The sequence below is a fragment of the Chrysochloris asiatica genome, unplaced genomic scaffold (assembly GCF_000296735.1).
Source record: "Chrysochloris asiatica unplaced genomic scaffold, ChrAsi1.0 scaffold00163, whole genome shotgun sequence".
Lineage (NCBI taxonomy): Eukaryota > Metazoa > Chordata > Mammalia > Afrosoricida > Chrysochloridae > Chrysochloris > Chrysochloris asiatica.
This window is the reverse complement of record NW_006408681.1, coordinates 5,369,514-5,390,193: the sequence shown is the minus strand read 5'-3', so window position 1 is coordinate 5,390,193 and position 20,680 is coordinate 5,369,514. Positions and strand designations below refer to the sequence as shown.

The following is a 20,680-nucleotide window of genomic DNA, read 5'->3' as shown; positions in this document are numbered from 1 at the left end:
ACAGCTAGCAAATTACATCATTACATAACTGCCAAATGAGATCACTACATAACTGCTGGATTACATCATTACACAGCTAGAAAATTACATCATTGCATAACTGCCAAATGAAATCAGTACATAACTGCTGGATTACATCATTACACAGCTAGCAAATCACATTATTACATAACTGCAAAAGCACTGAGAATCATGGCCTACCATGACACAACTTTAACCATCAAAGTCAATGTTACTCTCATCTTGCCTTTCTGCATTCATTACTACCAGATGTGCATTGCCAATATGAAAATAATCACACAGATTTTTTACTATTGTGCTAAATGTGAAATGTCAAATAACAAGACAGGTAAGAGGACTTCTGGCACTGGCAAGAGGGTGGACTAGGCAGACACACTACATGGACTCTCAATAACAAAGATATGAGACACAAAATAAGATAAACATAGATGAAAATTCTAGCACTCTGAACTTCAGAATACAGACTAGAAAGGTGGGTGAAGTGCTTGCTGGGAAGAAGGGCAAGCAAGGACAGTGAAAGAGGGAATCTGACTGGTAAACAGCTGGCCAGATGCAGCTTGATCATCTTGTGAGCAATTTTGGCAGTGAAGGGAGGCCTGGAAGAGCAGCTTCATGCAGCTGTGTGTGGGTTCTTCTTTTCCCCACACTCCCTTAGTGGCCAGAAATGTGGCCAGCTCCCACCCTCCTCCACCCCCAGAGCAGATCCTGCTCTTTTGGAGTTTGGAACTGCATGGTTGGTTGCCACAGCAGGATGAGTTTGAAACCAGCTGCTCCTCTTTGGTGCACTGTTTTGGTGCCTGAATTCAAGTGGGCTCACCTCCAGACCTAAAACATATGCAGAGCCACCAAATCAGCAATTAATCAATCATGCTGCCCCTAGCTTCCATGTGACCCTAACAGACTCTAAAACCAGCTCTTTCAAGAGCTCCCATGAACTACTTCTAGATTGAGTGCCCTGAACATAGATAACACTAAGGCCGATAGGAACTTCATTTAGGACCAGGATCTCTGCTGTCACTCCCTTCCATAACTGCCTGGTGAGCTCATTGAATTGCAGGAGCCCACCCAGAGATGTCTCCCCTCTGGGTCCAATAACTGCACTGTTTATTTAACAAATATGACAACCACACAAGCCCCAGAGACAACAGACAATTTTAACTCACACTGAAAAATAAGAGAGGATGGCTCAAACAAATGACCAAGATGCAATGCCAGAAAACAATTCTAAGGAAGAAAAGGTAATGGAATTAAGTGTTAAAAGAATTCAAAAAAATGATAATTAGGTATCTTCAAAGGATCAACAAAAAGACTGAGGAAAGCAAGGAGACCACAATAAAAACTTTAGAAGAATTCAGGAAAACATTGCAAGAACAAACAAAATAAATACAGATTTTGAAACAATACAAAACCTGCAATTAGAAATCCAGAAGATTAATACTAAGATCTCAGAAATGAACACTACATTGAAAGGGCAAAGAAGTAGATGCAAAGCATTGGAAGCCTGAATCAGTGAGCTTAAAGAGAAATCTCTCAATACTAATATGCTAGAAGAAAAAATTCAAAAAAAAGAATGAAAATATCCACAAGAAGCCTAAGACTTATATGGAACATCTTGAAGAGGAAAACTATGGGTGATTGGAATTCCAGAACAGGAAGAGAAGCACAGAGAAAATAATCTAAGAGTTTTGAAAAAAAAACAAAAAACTTCCCAAACATTATGAAAGATGAGCAGATAAACATTAAAGAAGCTGAAAGAACTCCAAACAGGACAAATCCCAAAAGAAAATCACTAAGACATATTATAATCAAACTTTCCATAACCAAAGACAAGGAAAGAATCCTGAGGACAGCTTGTGAAAAGTGAAAAGTTACCTACAAAGGAAAACCAGTAAGACTTAGCTCTGATTTCTCAGCAGAAACCAGGCAAGCAAGAAGGCAATAGGATGACATATGTAGAACCCTGAAAGAAAAAAAAAATTGCCAAACAAGAATCATATACCCAGCAAAGTTGTACCTCAAATAGGATGGCAAAATTACAATATGTCCTACTTTTGGATAAACAGAAATTTAAGCAATTTGTAATGACCAGACCAACTTTACAAAAAATGCTAAAGGAACTGAGAACCAACACAGCAGACAGCATCCTGAGATTTCCATCCATGAAAACAGCATACAAAAATCAATCCAAATATAGAAGTATTTAAAGTAAAAGAAATCTGTAAAGACTGAAAATAGGGAACCAGAGATATCAATGTATAATGAAGTCAATCACAAAGTAAAAAGAGGGAACTGTATAGATACAGAACTTACAAATGACAAAGATGTCAAGTAAGTAGAATAAAAACAGACTTGTTTAAGCAAGGAAAATATTAATAAATTACAGGTCAACCGCAAAGAAAAATAAATTAAAGTGTATATGCACATCAAAATAAAAAAGAGGAAAATCATAAAGATTTAGTAAACATTAACACAAGAGAAATGAAAAACCCACAAAAAAAATGAACTCAGCATAGGAAATTATGTGAAACAAAGAATTCCAAAACATCACAAAAGCAGAGACAGAAAAATGACAACAATAAATTCATACCTGTTGATAACTATACTGAATGTAAACAGATTAAATGTACCGATCAGAGACATAAAGAGCAGAATGGATAAGAAAACTGGATCTTTCAATATGCTGTCTACAAGAGATATGATCAAGATGGAAACAGCCTAAATGCCCATCAACAGAATGTGTAAACAAACTTTGGTACATTTACACATGGAATACTATAAAACATTGAAGAATAATGATGAATCTAAGAAACACCCCACAACATGGTTGAACTTGGAGGATATTATTCAAAGTGAAATTAGTCAATCACAAAAAGGCAAACATTGTATGAGTCCAATGTTATAAAAGTTAAAAAAGGTTTTCTTGATAAAAGAAGCAATACATGATGATTTTGGATGGGGTAGGAGAGTCATGGGGAAGGGAAAATTATTCTTGGGCTAGAGGGTAGACACATGTTGTTAACATGGGTGACAGGGTAGGCAATAGGTACCAAGAGGGAGATTAGTGGAGGAAAGATGAAGGTAACAGGAGACGCAGGGAGGAATGCAATAGTTAAAGTGAATAGAGGTAAAAGCTGTCAACTGTTGGTAGATACAGGGGTTTGCAACCATGTAATGAAGCAAAATATGTGACTTGAATGTAAAACTGATGATCTGCTTTGTAAACCTTCACTACTCAATTCACAATAAAGAGTTAAAAAACAAACATGACAGGCAATAAAGTTAGGGCTGTCTAATCAGGTCCCCCTTCTTAGCAACCTTGAATAGTGTTTATGAGGAGCTGCTGGTGAGTTTGAACCGCTAACCTTGCAATATGTGCATTGCTGATATTGTGTGCTATTGAGTCAGTTCCGATTCAAAGCAACTCTATATAGGTTTTTTAAGGAGTAACTGGTGAGTTTGAACTGCCAACATTGCAGTTCAACGACCTTGTAGTCCAGAGCATTAACTCACAGTGCCACACCAGGACTCCATAGTTATACCTATTCCTTACTTATGACTATCTTATTATCTGATATTTTGTGTTTATTACAGTAGTAGAAAACCTACTCTCTGACCATTTTGTGGACTATCTTGTACAATGAGATGACAGACATGGTAGAAAAGGCTGTGGATTGTCCCCTCCCTTGAGGGTCTCAGGATGGCCTCTGGGAAGCTGGCCAGGCCGTCCCATGCTTTCCACTCCCTCATGCCAGTGGACCCTTCATCCAGCTTCCAAGCAGGCGGCTGGCTTCCTCCTGGCTGTGACTTTCAGGCAGGGGTACAGATAACACTGAACCAATAGGCACCTATTCTGGGTTCCCAGCTCCTATATAGCCTGAGGCCTTGCAGCTCAAAATTGCTGTTGGGTGGGAATGGAGGAAAGAATTAAGTACCAAAGACAATGTTTGGAAGAAATGTGTGTGAGTTAAATGGCATCCCAAAGTGAGTTAACCAGACCTGAAGTGTCTGCCTTGCTGGAGCTGGGTGTGTGGCCTGGCTCCTGGCACCATCCCAGAAAGCCCTGAGCCTTGATGACTCAGCAGGCCCTGTTAGGGCAGAGCAGGCTCCTGGAGAGTGAACACAGGGCTTTCAGGGGCAGGAGCAGCCCTGGAGGGAACTCCCACAGGAGAGACTCTGAAGCTGCATGAGGAAAGTGAAGTGGGTCACCCAGCCTGGCTTTACCCAGCCTTGTCTCCTACATGCCTTCCTCTCTGCAGAGGACTAATTTATCACTTCTCACACTTAACTGTTATTACTTCTGTGGCTGTATTTTCTAAATAAAAAAATAAACAAAAATTGAGGCAAACGGGATGTCTAAAAACAGAATAAAAGACCCTTCATTTCCTTATAATTCCAATTTTTGCATAAATACCTGGTCTTTAAAACCTAAACATGTGGAGGGTATGATGATGTTGTTGTCGTTGTTGTTGTTGTTAAGTGCCATCGAGTAAGTTAGGATTCGTAGTGACCCTGTAAAGGGTTTCTGAGAAGTGGCTGGTGAGTTTTAACTGCCGACTTTGTGGTTCAAGCTGACCTTGCAGTCCAGTGCATTATCCTGTGGCACCACACCAGGTGTATTTTATTATGTAGTTGTCTTTTAAATCAGACAAGAGAAAAAAGTTCCAACCAAAAAATACCTGTATACTGTGTTTTATATGAGGGAACTTTGGAAAGTTCATGGGAAAATGAAATTTAAAAAGATAATGGAAGTTTTCCATGAATTTTTTTGAAGTCCCCACTTATTTACCTATGTTGCTACCTTTGCATGTAGATACAAGGTATGGTGTACTGTCTTTTCATTTGTAGCCTAAAGGACTCTTTCTACTGTTTTTTGCAGCTCTCCTAGCTACAAATCATCAAGTTATTTATTTATTTATTTTGCATGAATCTGGGGATGTCTTGATGTCTCTTTCAATTTTGAAAGATAGTGTCATTGGATATAGAATTGTGGGTTGGCAATCATTTTCCGTTTTGCACTTTCTGCATGACCTTTTTCTAAGGTTTCTGATATAATCAATGACTAGTGGCTTGGACTGGACAGTCCCCCTGTACTCTTCTAACTTTTGCAACCAAAGAAAATATGAAATTTTGGAGCCTGAAAGTTGAAATGGCTACCCTTTCCCAATTCCTCCTTTATTCCTAATAAGATGTGCTTGAAAATATTTTCAAGAATGACCATATACATCTTTGAAAATATTTTTAACAATGATATTAATAACATTATAAAAAATTCCAGAGTTATACATAAAGGTGTTCCTTAAGAATGTTTTGAGTGCATTTTAGCATAGTCAGCTTGAAGACTAAGGTGAGTCTGACCCAAGCCATTGTATTTTCAATAACCTCATTTGCATGCAAAAGCTGGACAGTGAATAAGGAAAAATGTAGAAGATTTGATGCTTTTGAGCTATGGTGTTGGAGGAGAATATTGAAAGTGCCATGGGCTGCCAAAAGAACCAACAAATCTGTGTTGAAGGAAGTGTAGCCAGAGTGCTCCTTGGATGCCAAGATGGCCAAACTTCGTCTCTCATACTTAGGACATATTGTCAGGAGAGACCAGTTGCTGGAGAAAGATATCATGTTTGGTAAGGTGGAGGGTCAGAGAAAAAGAGGAAGACCCCCAACAGATGGATTGACCAAGTGGCAGTGTCAATGGACTCAAGCGTGGCAACAACAGCTTAGTCCAGGATTGGGCAGTGTTTCGTTCTGTTGTGTATAGGGTCCCTAGGAGTCGGTACTGACTCAATGGCACCTAACAACAACAACAACTATTTGAAAGTGATAATCTAAGCCAAAACCCTTTGCAATCGAGTCAATTCCAACTTATAGGGACCCTATAGGATACAGTCAAACTCCCCCAACGGTTTTCAGGTCTGTAAATCTTTCTCCTGAGGAGCAGCTTGTAGATTGAAACCACTGATCTATCATTAACAGATCTTACAAACTGATGACACACAGTGTTCTTATCAATGATAAGAATCTCAGCTCTACCTCTTACTAGCTGTGTAACTTTAGGCATGTTACCTAATCTCTCTTAGCTCTAAGCCTCACGATCCTCATCTGTGAAATGGGAATAGTAATATAACTTAGAAAGTTGTGTTGTTGTTGCTGTTATGTGTCATTGAGTTAATTCTGACTCCTAGCAACCCTGAATAAGGTTTCTAAAGACTGGCTGATGGGTTTGGACTGTTGACCTTGTGATTAGCAAGCAGTCCAGGGCTTATTCTATAGTACTCCATCAGGACTCCTAAAAGAGCTATATTAGGAATAAAATGGCACATTTTATGCAAAGCATTTAACACTGTCCCTAGCTGAGAGGATCTATTGTGAGCAAAGGCAAATTAATTGACATTGTAACTTCTCACTGTAAAGTTTGTCTTCAACTAATAGCACTCTTTGTGTCCAACAGAAAAATGGGTGGATCAGCATCACCAGATAACAGCTGGAAAGGAAGTCTCAATGTGCCCTACAACGTTGGACCTGGCTTTACTGGAAACTTTTCTACACAGTGAGGAGGCTGTATTGATGTTAACTATTTTTAAGGAGCACCATTTTGTGTGTAACAATCACAGTTGTTGTTGTTGCTAGGTGCCAGTTGAGTCAGTTCTAACTCATTGCCACCCTATATAGGGCTTCTGAGGAGAGGCTGGTGGGATTGAACCACTGACCTTTTAGTTAGCAGGTCAGTGCTGATCCTACAGTGCAGCACCAGGACTCCAGTAATCACAGAGGATGACAGGGGCAAAAAAAAAAAAACAAACCTAAAACCAGTAGAAAGCAAAACTACAGATTAAGAGGGGAAGACTTTTACACTATTACAATGGAGCAACATAGTTTTGCCTATGTACATCTACAAATTGTTTATTTTAAATGATGTGTAAGATTTTTAAAATTATTGTGGGTGATAACCTTTTAACCCTTTTTTTTTTTTGAGAATTTGTCTTTGATTTTTACATTAGAAAAGTCAAGATGCATATCCAGTCTAACAGTAAAGTAACCAGAATTTACAATGTGATTGGAACGCTCAGAGGAGCAGTGGAACCAGGTAAATCACTATCGATGGAGCAACGTTTTGATGTCAAGTACTGCTCTGAAAGAAAAGCAACTCCTTATCCTAATAGAACTTAAATATACACAAAATACATAAGTATGAGGTAACCTGTTATTATAATACATGTTGTAAAGAAAAAAAAATTAAGTGTTGAGACTAGGCTAGTCACATGACCAATGTGTATGACGTCCTCAATCAAGGGAGGAAGGACAGGGGAAAATTATTTTACTATGTTTCTCCAAGTTTTCTGGATTTATTCACCATGTGTTTTGTATGAGTATATGTCTTTATTGTAAGTATATATGGAAATGTATGGCTACAAATGAATCTTAAGGTTACCTTGAATTAATACATCCTTTACAGTTTCCACAATTTAAGTCAATACGAAGTCAATATAACACAGAATTTCAGAAATAATTTAGTAATACATATGCTAGTTTAGATGTACTTAATACTTTTCCTTTAAATGTCACCAATTATATAGTCATCCCAACTATGCTTATACAATGCCAAATTAGAAGTAAAACATGGAAATTATAAAGAGAATTCTCTAAAACTGCATATTCTTTTCATAAGAGATTTAAAGTGACATCTCTGTTTCAAAATCCCTTTATGAAAGTCTTTGTTAATTTTCAGTTCCTTAGTAAGTAATTTGGTTACATATTTCTTATAAAAACAGAAATAATTAATTTGCTTTTCTTTCTTACAAGCATCCAGTGCTTTGTTTCAGGGATCAATAATATTGATATGCTTCTAATGAGCACTAAAAATATATATATAGCAATATATTCATTGAATCTTACTCAAAACAAAAAAACACTTATGTAGACTTAGAACTGCTTTGTAGTGTTTTCAAGACTGTGACTTTATGGTAGCAGATTGACAGACCTTTCTTCTGAGGTATTTCTCAGTGGGTTCAACCTCCAACCTTTTGGTTAGTAGTCTGGTGCCTACCCAATTATGCCACTCAGTAACTCCTAACTCTTACTTAACACATAATAATTGCCAACTTTGTGCTAGGAATGGGACTGGAGCGATAAAAATGACCCAGACCAGAAACAAAGAACTTAAATCTAATTAGGAATGGGAACCAGATGTTTAAGTGTGATAAATGCATATCAGGTATGAAAATATTTCCCCAAGAGCTGTAAAGACAGAATAAGTCCTTCTTTCTCTAGAAAACAGGGAAGGTTCTTAGAGAAGAATAATATTGAGCTGTACCTTGAAAATTGAGTACAAGGAGTAGGAAGTATAGAACTTACTATACAACCACTGTGTTCTCTCACTCAGAAAATACTGGAATCAGTAAGTGGTTTATTTGGTAAGGAAGAATAATAGAGTAGTATCATATAAAGACATGGGTAAAGGTAATTTTATGGACTAAGGTTTGAATAAGTTATTGCTATCTATAACTGCTTTAATACATTGAGATACATGTTTTTGTCTTGGCTTGAGATTTTTTTTAGATAAAACATACACATCAAAATCAGAACAAAACAACATATTTAATCATTCTTCAGGAATGTTGCAATATTTCTTTGAGTTGTGTTTTGTGTGTAGACATGTTTGCTCTATTTGCATTTTTTTCTCTTGCTGACCTGAGATGATTAATGATCTTATAATGATGCTTTCTAGACAGATATGTCATTCTTGGAGGTCATCGTGACTCCTGGGTTTTTGGTGGCATCGACCCGCAGAGTGGAGCAGCTGTTGTTCATGAAATTGTGAGGAGTTTTGGAAAGCTGAAAAAAGCAGGTAATGCAAACAAAGAATTATTCTAAGTTTCAGTTTATTGTTGCTGTTAAGTGCCATTGAGTCAGTTTCGACTCATAGTGACCCTCTGTGTAGGGTTTCCAAGGAGTGGCTGGTGAGTTTGAACCATCAATCTTGTGTTCCAATCCAAACTTGCGGTCCAGTGCTCTGTTCCACTGTGCTATACCAGGATTCCAATTTAGTCATCTGTGAAGTGTAGGATCTGCAGGAATGATATCTATAAAATCTGTCATTTTAAGAGCTAGAGCACTTTGTAGTACGCATACTTAGTAACATCAGATAGCTTTCAATAAATAATGACTTTATTACCTTTATTGGTTCATTAATTATATTTGATTTAATTTTGTATTTATTTGCAAATATTCTGTATATTATTGATGTTTGCATGTTAAATTTTAATCTGGAATAATACAAAGGAATTATATTATTGTACACTGAGATGGATTTCTTCACTGTAAGGACATACAGGATTAGTCTTAAGTCAACATTTTATGAGTAGGGGTTCCTAGGGCTTTCCAGCTTCATATATAGGTCACATATTCTAAGTAATTGAGGAGGTAGAGACTTTTCAGAAGACAACAGTCTTGCTGCTTAAGGGAATTTTGCATGTTACCTTCATTCTCTTGCACCTTGGTCATTCTATCTAATTGTTGACTGTCAGGAAAATTAAGTGGATTTATGTTTAGAACAGTTCTAATATGTTATTATTCTCTTATCAACTATCTTGTCTGACATTTTGCATTGATGATAGTCAAATATCTAACATGTAACTATTTTGCACATTAATGAGTACATCTGGTAGTACGAGCACTGAGATGCAAAGATTGATGCTAGTTGTGATGGTGAAAGTTATGTGTCGACATGGCTGAACTGTAAATCTCAGTATTTTGGCAGTTGTGTATTGCTATAATTTGGCAGCTGTTTAATGACATAGTTTGTCAGTTATGCAATGAGGCAGTTGAGCAGTGATATAATGATGTAGTCTGCCTTCATTTTGTGATTTGATGTTGTCATTCTCCATTTTCACACAATGCCAATTTTGTAAAATGACCTATGTTGATAAGTGAGGAGTACATGTACAGTATTTTTATACTAATAAGTAATCAAAAATTACAGGTTATTATTTTAATAAATGGTTCATATGTGCTAATTAAAAATTTATATCTTACTGCTATTGAGCCTGGTGTTTTACTTTCATCAAGTTTGTTAAAAACACCATTCAAATTTATTCTTAGTTATTGTTGTTGTTAAGTGCCATTGTGTTGGTTGTGACTCATAACAACCCTGTGTAGGGTGTGCGTCGAGTGTACTGGGTTTCTGAGGAGTGGCTGTGAGATTGAACTGCTGACCTTGTGGTTAGCAGTCCAATGCTTATCCTGCAGTGTCGTACCAAGACTCATCATTGCATTCTTTTAGTATTATGCATAGTTGTCCCAATAATGCTATGTATTTACCATAGGGAATCTTGTAAAATGATGAAACGTTTGTAATGAAATTATGCATGGCTCTAATTTAAAGAATTATGTAAATTCAGGTATCCTAGTTCTATTTTTTAAAACATAAGATAAGATGGTATAGAAAAAATGGAATATGTTTGTGTTTGTTTTAAATAGAGACATCATAGTTTAGTGGGATAGTAGGCATATAACTGAGTACGTGTCCTGGCTCTTTGGTATACAGATGAGGAAACTGAGGTTTAGTAAGTTAGAATAACATTTCCTTGGTCACACAGCCAGTAAGTGAGGAATCAAGGTGTGAAACAAAATCTTTGCTTAATTCCAATGTTAGTGTTTATAACCTCTAAATCTTATGACCATCCTATTGAATTCGGTAGCTTTCAGGAGCAGCAACAAGCATTGAGATTGCAAACTTTTGTCTCTTTTGACTAATTCAGAGAATAGAGTAGAACCACACAACAATTATTCATGTGAATGCAGTAATAACAGGGCAGAGTTCTAAAATATTTTCTCAGTTAAATCTGCTCTCATCTAAGGCTTTCTTTTATTGTAGACAGTTACAGACCACCAATACATTCTAATACATACCCTATCATCAAAATCCTAACAAAATATTTGTGCCCTTCTAGGGATTTTTCTTTTCTTTACATTTTCAATATAATCATACAAAGGATTTTATACAAATTAAGAGTCCCACAACAATCCAAATTTAATAACATAACCAACTAAGTTTCTTTCTCTTTTTTTGAGCTTAGTAATGTCTTGACTATATTATGTATTTTCTGAGTGTGTGTGTATGTACTGTTGTTAAGTGTTGTTGACAAAGATGCTATGTTTTAGGATGGCGACCTAGAAGAACAGTTTTGTTTGCAAGCTGGGATGCAGAAGAATTTGGTCTGCTTGGTTCTACAGAGTGGGCAGAGGTTAGTTCATAATTTCAAGATAAATTTTCAGGATAATGAACAAGTTAGAACTTAATTTCCACCGTAGAATATTTACTACCGAAAAACAAAAATGACCAAACCCATTAAACCTGCTACCAATCAAATCGACTCTGACTCATAGTGACTCTGATAGGACAGAACAGATCTTCCCCAAGACTGTAAATCTTTATTAGACGCATACTGTCTCATCTTTCTTTGGTGGAACAGCTGGTGGTTTTAAACTACCAACCATTCGGTTAGTAGCCTGAAGTCTACCTCAGTCTGTCACCAGGGCGCTGTTGAATATTTACTAGAGCCTTTGAAAGTAATATTACTTGCATGGATTGGCTTTAGTTTATTTATTTTTTGGCTTTGTAAAATAGAAGCATTCTTGTTGTTAAATACTGTTGAGTTCATTCCAACTCATAGCAACCATGTATAGGGTTTCCAAGGCACAGCTGGTGAATTTGAACCGCCAACACTGCAGTTCAAACTGACCTTTCAGTCCAGTGCATTATCCCACAGGACTCCAATAGAGACATTACTTGTATGGTAAATATAAGCAATGTTAATATTTGTTTCATAAACTTCCAGTCATGTTGTAATTTCCTTTTATACTCCAGACCTATTGGAAACTTATACATAAAAGATTTAGGCTGTTCTCAGGAAGAGCTTAAATACTTTGAGGATGTGATTTGTCTATTTGAATGTTGTACCTTTTTTTTTTTTTTTTTTCATCTCTCAATTACACTCCCCCCCCCACCCCCATTTTTGTTCTTCTAATCAGAAAGCAAAGAAAATTGCATGTTTAGGTGATCCAAGATCCATAATGACATCTCAAAAAAAAAAAAAAAGCTTTGCTATCTGGGGTGTGGTGCTGTAGGGTCAGCACTGGACTGCAAACCACAAGGTTGGCAGTTTAAACCCACCAGCTGCTCCTCAGAAACTCTATACAGGGTCACTATGAGTCAGAACCAAGTTGAAGACACTTAACAACAGACGCATACCCTGAAACACAGACAAGTACTGAGAATATCTCCTGAAAGGTGATACCACCTATTGATCAAATCAATAATTGCACACTTTTAGAACACTTGAAGAAGTATTTGTTGTTGGTGTTGTTAAATGCCTTTGAGTTGGTTCTGACCCATAGCGACCCTGCATAGGGCTTCCAAGGAGCAGCTTGTGGGTTTGAACCACTTACCTTGTGGTTCAAACCAACCTTGCTGTCAAGTGCTTATCCTATAGCACCATAAGGGAAACAACTAAATTTCATACATTTTACAACACCATATATTTTAAATACTTCATTTCCTGTGAGTAAGCCAAGAATCCCTACTTGCATTGCTAAGTTTCTCAGGTAATTAATGTTTTCTAAAACTATTTTGCAAAGGATATATTATAGTGTGGTTAAGTAATCAACTCCTTTTCCATTTGCTCTATGAAGTATGTGGACAATTTTACCTTAAATTTAGGTATTAAAATGTTTTAGATGTAGTTCCTTATCAATAATGGTTATTGAAATTATTTCAAATATATTATTTTAGAGATGTTTGTAGAGTTAAAATTTACTTGGGCCAACCTAATTTAGAAATGTGTATCCAGTAAATGTAAATGTGAATTTTAGGGGATGAGGAGGGAAGGGATATGAAGGAGTATGGCTGTATGTTTATGCTTTTCTTTATTTTTTTTCCATAGGACAATTCCCGACTCCTTCAAGAACGTGGTGTAGCCTATATAAATGCTGACTCTTCTATAGAAGGTAAATATTGTTGGTCTCTAAGGAAAAGATGTGATTATGCTAGTACGAGATGTCTAGTTAATAAAGTATACACTAATGCTAAGGTGCAGTGGATCCATATGATAAACACTGGACTGTGAACCACAAGGTCAGAAGTTCAAGCCTACTAGCCGCTGCACAAGAGAAAGATGAGGCTTTCTGTTCCCTCAAAGATTTAAAGTCTCAGAAACCCTATACATAGTCACTATGAGTAGGAACTGACTTGATGGCACTTAACAACAACAATAAGACAAATCTAGTAACATATAAATAGGGAATATGCTGAATTGATTTTTTTTATTTTGTTATGCTCTGAAGTTCTGGTCTGGCACTGGAGAATAAGCACTGTACTGCAAGGTCAGTTTGAACTTCAATGTTGGCAGTTCAAATTCACCAGCTGCTCCTTGGAAACCTTATACAGGGTTGCTATGAGTTCAAACCCACTCAATGGCACTTAACAACAACAACAATGAGTGCTAGTCATCTGTCAGTTTGTCATGTTGTAGTGACTTACATGTTGCTGTGGTACTGCAAAGTATGCCAACAGTATTTCAAATACTAGCATGGTCACCCATGGTAGACAGATTTCAGTGGAGCTTCTAGATTAAGACAGAATAAGAAGGAAGAGGTGGACTATTTCTAAGGGATTAGCTACTAAAAACCTATGTTTAGCAGAAGAACATTGATATAGTGCAGAAGATGAGCCCTTCAGGTTGTAAGGCACTCAAATGCAACTGGGGAAGGGCTACCTTTCAACAGACCTTAATGACATGGATGGAGCAAAGATTTCAGGACTTTCACTAGCTTTTGTGGCATGACTCAACATGAGAAGCAATAGCCGCAAATATCCATTAGTAATCAGAATATGTAATGCATGAAAGAACTCCTGGTGTGGTGCTCTAGGATCAGTACTGGACTGTGAACCATAGGGTCAGCAGTTCAAACCCACCAGTCGCTCCTTGGAAATCCTATACAGGGTCACTGTGAGTTGGAACTGACTTGATAGAATTTAACAACAACAATGTATGAAGTATGAATCTAGGAAAATTGGAAAACATCACAAATGTAAAACAGCACAAAAAAATTCCTAGGCATTAGTGAGCTGAAAATTGACTGGTATCAGACAATCATATGGTCTGCTATGCTGGAAATGACAAATTGAAGAGGAATGGGGTCACACTCATTGCTGAAAAGAACATTGCAAGATCTCTCCTGAGGAGTAACACTGTCAGTGATAGGATCATATTGCCTACCTACTAGGAAGAACAGTTCATATGAGTACTATTCAAATTTGCATACTAACCACCAACGCCAACGATGAGGAAATTGAGATTTTTACCAGCTTATAATAATGTGTCAGATTGCAAAGTCATTTGAACTGCAAGGTCAGTGGTTCAAGCTCACCAGCTGCTCCTTGGAAACCCTATACAGGGTCGCTGTGGGTCGGCATCGCCTCGATGGTCCTTAACAACAACAATCAGCTTCTGCAATCTGAAATTAGCCAAGCCTGCAATCAAGTTTCATTGATAATTACTGCTGATTGAAATGTGAACACTAGAAATAGAAGAACCAACTTTCTCCTTCTAAGCACAACTCTTTGTTTTATACCATACTGTGCAGACTTGTGATATCATATAGGCTCTGAAACTTGTCTTTCTCACTGAATAACTTCCCACATCAGTACATATAGATCTATCTAATTTTAAAAAGAAACTTTTATAACATATTCAGTAGGTTGTTGGTGGTGGTGTTAAATGCCCTAGAGTCAGTTCTGACTGATAGTGATCCTGTATAGAGTTTCTGAGACTGAATCTTTGCAGGAGCAGAAAACCTCATCTTTCTTTTGAATGTATTCAATAGGGTAATTTCTCTAATAGTCTGAAAACGTCAATTTGTTGTAGTAATTCTCATTCTATTTACATGCCATCTTTTTCATAAAATGAGAGTAGAGAGTTACTAGTATAAATGAATGGGCATGGATAATGTGCATTTTAATTCTTCCAAACTCCTTTCTCACCCCCAAATTAGCTCAGTCAATATGCACTCTTATCAGCATTTCATTGACTATTTGTGCCTATTTTTCCTCCCAGCTGAATTAGAGAATCCGCTTTTCAAGTTCCATGAACAGTTCTGTTGTGGTACCAGTAGTCATTTGTAAAGCTTCAATTTGTGCTGTTCCCAGAAGTGATTTTAACATTTTGGGATCAAGCATTTTGCCATTCTTTGAGTGCATGATGAATATTTCTGGACATTTGACAAGGCTAATCTCTTAGCTTCAAATGTCATTTCTGTTTTGCTCATCCTTCTGCTGCTATAAGACTCAGGTAGAGTCTTAATGCCCCCCATCCCCATTCTGATATCTGCACCTTCCTGTACTCTCATAGTTCCCCAAAGGAATGCCTACTGTCTGGTGCTTTTTGTTTTTTTGTTTTGTTTTGTTTTCACTCTTGCCTGCACCAAACCCAGAAATCCTGAGGAAAGGAGGCTTCATTTCTGCTTTCTATTCAGAACCACCTGGAGAGTACCTAGCTCACAAACTCACTTTCCCTAACAATACTTACTGAATAAATGCAAGAGCTGTTGTAGGCACCGGGAAATTGGCAGCTAATAAAAGTGCCTGCTCCCATAGAGCAGCTAAATAAAATAAACAAGCTGTAAAAAAAAAAAAAAACAACAAGAAAATATTAATACGTTAGGTGCATACATAGTTTGGAGGGAAATAGAGCAAGGCTAGAAGAGAAGAAGGGTGGCTAAGATGGGAATAAGAATAGACTATGTTTTATGTACAGTGATCAGAGAAAGCCTTTTAGAAAACATGACATCTAACCAAGATCTAAGAGAAGTAAGGAAGTAAATCATGCAAGCTGAGGGAATGGTACTTGCAAAAACATTATGGTGATCATATGCTTGAGGCAGATGAGAAGAGAAGATGTTGAAGAGAAGACCTGGGGTTGTTTCACAAAGGGCACTGTGGGCCATGCTGAGGATGCTGGGTTTTATTGAGAGTTATGTCTTAGCTATCTAGTGCTGCTAAAGAAGAAATATCACAAGTGAATGACTGCCAAACAGAAATTGATTCTCTCGAAGTTTAGGAGACTAGATGTCCACATTCAGGAAAGCAGCTCGAGGGGAAGGCTTTTTCTGTCTTGACTCTGGGGGAATGTCCTTGTCTCCTTTCAGTGTCATCAGCCTTGCGTTCCTTGCACCTTGGCATCAATCTTCCCCTCTATCTAGTAGGTTCTCAATGTGGGGACCCTGAGTCAAAACAAAGGATGCATCTGCTCCCAGCTCTATTTTCTTGATGCTAGTAGATCCCTCTGATTGCTTGTTTAATCTCTTCTATATCTCAAAAGACATTGGCTCAAGGTACAACCTTATCTTGTAAATTGTACCCTACCCCAACATGTTGTTGTTGTTAAGTGCTGTCAAGTCGATTCCGACCCATAGCAACCCTGTATAGGGTTTCCAAGGAGCAGCTGGTGAGCTTGAACCTCTACCTTGCAGTTCAAATGACTTTGCAATCTGGTGCATTAACCCACAATGCCACACCAGGACTACCCCAACATAATTGCCTACAAATCCTGCCTCATTAATACCATAGAGGTTAAGATTTACAATACTTAGCATAATTACATCCTATCACAAAATGGAGGATAATTACATACTATTGACAATCATGGCCTAGCCAAATTCACACGTATTTTGGGTGGACACACTCAATCTACGACAATTGGGAGATATTAGAGATTTTTACTCTAGAGCAATCATTTTGACAAGGGTGTTAACAGTCTTTGCATAAAACAATAAAAAATGAAATGGAATAAAATGCAGTTGATTTTATCTTTTAGGAAACTACACTCTGAGAGTTGACTGTACACCACTGATGTTCAACTTGGTATACAACCTAACAAAAGAGGTAAAATGAAATTACATATAATTTAAGAAAGCTTAAGTTCTGCAAGTGATGTTTCCTTATAGTTGCATTATTATGTTAAACATCTTTCCTTCCATATTGACATATGTTATTATTGTTAAGTACCACTGAATTGGTTCCAACTCAGAGCAACCCTGTAAAGAGTTTCCAAGGAATGGCTGGTAGATTTGAACCACTGACCTTGCAGTTCAAACTGATAATGCCGTCCAGTGCATTATCCTGCAGTGCCACACTAGGACTCCATATTGATAAATATCACACATCTAAATAAGTGTTTGTATGTATTCTCTTATTTCTCCTTTAGCCACTGTGAGGCAGCCTCTGAGTGGCATTATGTCTACCACTCCATTTTGAGATAAGCAAACTAAGCTCATGGAAAATCAGCCATCACAATTTCACAACTTATACCATAGGACCTTATCCTATGGTATTCCTTAACTGAATTATACTCCTTAATATCATGATGCCAGTTAATTCAGGGGCCAGAAAGAGTTAAAAGTTACAACTGATTGAAAAAAAGTATGCATACAAACACCTGATGTCGACTTCCTGTTGGCAAATCAGTCTGGGGCAAAGGCTGAGACCCTGTACCTACCCTTCCTGACTGTACCTGAACTTTGCCCTGGGCTCTAGTTCATTGGCTCAATAGAGTGTGATCTTCACTGATACATAAATGCTATCTTAATTCTCTTGAACGTGATCAAGAGTGGTACCTGGATTCCAACAAAGCTGATAGACCAAGTCTTCAATTTAGTCCTCCTGCCCCATGAATCCACCAGTTTTTAATGAATGCTTAGGACAGTTAAGGGCACTTGCATCACCTCTTTTTATTTATTTGTTTATTTAGCAGTGAGTTTACTGATAAATCAGTACAAGCACTGTGCTGGGTCCTGGAAATACAAAGAGAGAAGATAGCAAGTATCCTCCAGAGACTGGTGGAGACTAGCAAGTGCACATATCAGTAGAACACAGTCTAGGATATGTGTTCAGTACACAGTAATATCCAGAAAAATGAGATTCTTTACTGCTGAATTTAGCAGTAGGCCTGATTTCTGAACCACATAATCTTGTGTTCTGCAAAGATCATCTGTGGCTGCCTGGGACTACAACTTTAGTTCAAACTTTAATTTTCAGTTATGTTCTTTTTGTGCAAACAATGTTAGTCTCTCCTGCAACTACTCTAAGATTTGGAAATTGTTGTTAGTTCTCGTCCAACTCATGGTGACCTTATGTGTACAGAGTCAAACTGCTCAATAGGGTTTTCAACGCTTTAGGAAGCAGATCACTGGGCCTTTCTCCCAAGGAGTCTCTGAGATGAGTTTAACCACCTTTCAGTTAGTAGTGAGTGCTTAGCTGTTTGTGCCAGTCATTTGTTGTTATTAGGTACCATTGAGTTGGTACTAACTCATAGTGACCTCATGAACAACAGAATGATACACTGTGCCAACCTCACAATCATTGCTATTCTTGATCACATTGCTGCTGCCTCTGTGCCAATCCATCTCATTGGGGGTCTTCCTCTTGTTCTCTGACCCTCCACTTCACCAAGCATGATGTCCTTCTCCAGGGATTGGTCCCTCCTGATAATATATCCAACATATGAGACAAAGTCTTGCCATCTTAGCTTCGAAGGAGCATTCTGACTGTACTTCATTCAACATTGATTTGTTTGTTCTTTTTCTTCTGAAGTTTTCTTTATTCATTGTCTAACTTTCACATACATATGAAGTTATTGAAAATACCATGACTTGGGTCAGGCACACCTTAGTTTTCAGACCAGCATCTGTGTTCCTAAAAACTTTAGAGAGGTATTATGTAGCAGATTTGCCCAATGCAATATGTATTTGATTTCTTGACTGCTGCTTCTATGAGTGTTGATGTGTGATCCTAGTAAAACGAAGTCTCTGGCAACTTCAATATTTTCTCCACTGATCTTGATGTTATTTATTGGTCCAGTGGTGAGTTATTGTTTTTTTTTTCCTTTATATTGAGATACAAGACATATCAAAGGTTCTGGTCTTTGATCTTCATCAGTAAGTATTTTAAGTCCTTTTTCCTTTCCGCAAGCAAGGTTGTATCATCTGCATATCATAGGTTGTTAATGAGTCTTCCTCCAATTCTGATGCCACATTCTTCTTTCTATAATTCAGCTTCTTGAATTGTTTGCTCAGCATACAGATTGAATAAGTATGGTGAAAGAATACAACCCTGGCACATACATTTCCTAATTTTAAAACTTTCAGTGTTTCCTTGTTTTGTTTGAACAACTACCTCTTGGTCTATGTACAGGTTGTCCATAGCTTGTCATGTTGTCCATAGCTTGCCATGAGCCTTTGTGTAGTCAATAAGCACAGGTAAACACCTTTCTGATATTCTCTGATCTCAGCCAAGATCCAGCTGGTGTCAGCAATTATATCCCTTGTTCCACATCCTCATCGGTATCTGGCTTGAATCACTGGCAGTTCCCTGTTAATGTACTATTGCTGTTTTTTAAAAAAATTTCTTTAACAAAATTTTGCTTGCATGTGATACTGTCCAATGATTTCTTCGTTCCATTGGGTCACCTCTCTTTGGAGTGAACACAGATATGGATCCCTTCTAATAATTGGCCAGTATCTGTCTTTAAGATTAATGAGTTCCTCCAGTGCCACATCAGTTTGTTGAAAGATTTCAATCTGTATTCCATCAATTTCCAGAGCCTTGTTATTTGCCAGTGCCTTCAGTGTACCTTGGACTTTTTCCTTCAGTATCATTGGCTCTTGATCATATACTACCTCTTGAAATGGTTGACCATAGACCATTTCTTTTTGGTACAGTGACTATGTATATTCCTTACATCTTTTTTTGATATTTTCAGTATCATTTAATATTTTGCCCATAGAATCCTTCAATATTTCAAGTCTAGACTTGAATTTTTCCTTCACTTCCCTTAGCTTGAGAAATGCTGAGCATGTTCTTCCCTTTTGGTTTTCTAACTCAGGATCTTTGTATATGACATTATAATATTTGACTTGTACATGGGTGGAATAATCAAGACGGGCTTAATTATTTGTGCCAAATTTGTGAACAGGGACTACTGTACAAATTTCTCAGTTAAAAATACATTTACCACGCTGGTTCTTTGAAAGAATTAACAAAATCGACAATCATTGGAAAACCTAACAAAAGAAAAGTGGGAGAAGACACAAATAACACGCATTAGAAACCACATCGGAGATGTCACAACGGAACCAAAGGAAATCAAAAGGATAATAATAGAATACTATGAAGAGTTATACTCCAACAAATTTGAAAACGTACAAGAGATGGATAAACACGACCTACCTAAACCTACACAAAGTGAAGTAGAAAACCTGAACAGACCAATAACAAAAAAAGAAATTGATCAGGTCATCAAAAGACATCCAACCAAAAAAAGTCCAGGCCCAGATGGCTTCACTGGTGAATTTTACCAAACATTCAGGGATGAGCTGTCACCAATTCTACTCAAAAATTCCAAAATATAGAGGAGGATGGAAAACTTCCTAATACATTTTATGAAGCAAGTATAACCCTCATACCCAAACCAGGGAAGGACGCCACTAAGAAAGAAAACTATAGACCAATATCACCATGATATTCTAGCCAACAGACTCCACCAACACATCATAAAGATAATACATCATGATCAAGTGGGATTCATATCAGGGATGCAAGGATGGTTCA

The 20,680-nt window shown here is 37.4% G+C and overlaps 1 protein-coding gene across 3 annotated transcripts in view; it reads left to right on the top strand.

The window, feature by feature from the left end:
• The window catches only part of FOLH1B (folate hydrolase 1B), a 66,696-nt gene that overhangs the window by 32,023 nt on the left and 13,993 nt on the right, over positions 1 to 20,680 (top strand). For all 3 annotated transcript variants that reach the window (XM_006871212.1, XM_006871211.1, XM_006871210.1), the window contains 6 exons: positions 6,467 to 6,565; positions 7,017 to 7,102; positions 8,744 to 8,863; positions 11,179 to 11,261; positions 12,960 to 13,023; positions 16,890 to 16,957. In XM_006871212.1, the coding sequence (XP_006871274.1) occupies positions 6,471 to 6,565; positions 7,017 to 7,102; positions 8,744 to 8,863; positions 11,179 to 11,261; positions 12,960 to 13,023; positions 16,890 to 16,957 (516 nt within the window). In that variant the 5' untranslated portion in view covers positions 6,467 to 6,470. The remainder of the gene's footprint in view (positions 1 to 6,466; positions 6,566 to 7,016; positions 7,103 to 8,743; positions 8,864 to 11,178; positions 11,262 to 12,959; positions 13,024 to 16,889; positions 16,958 to 20,680) is intronic.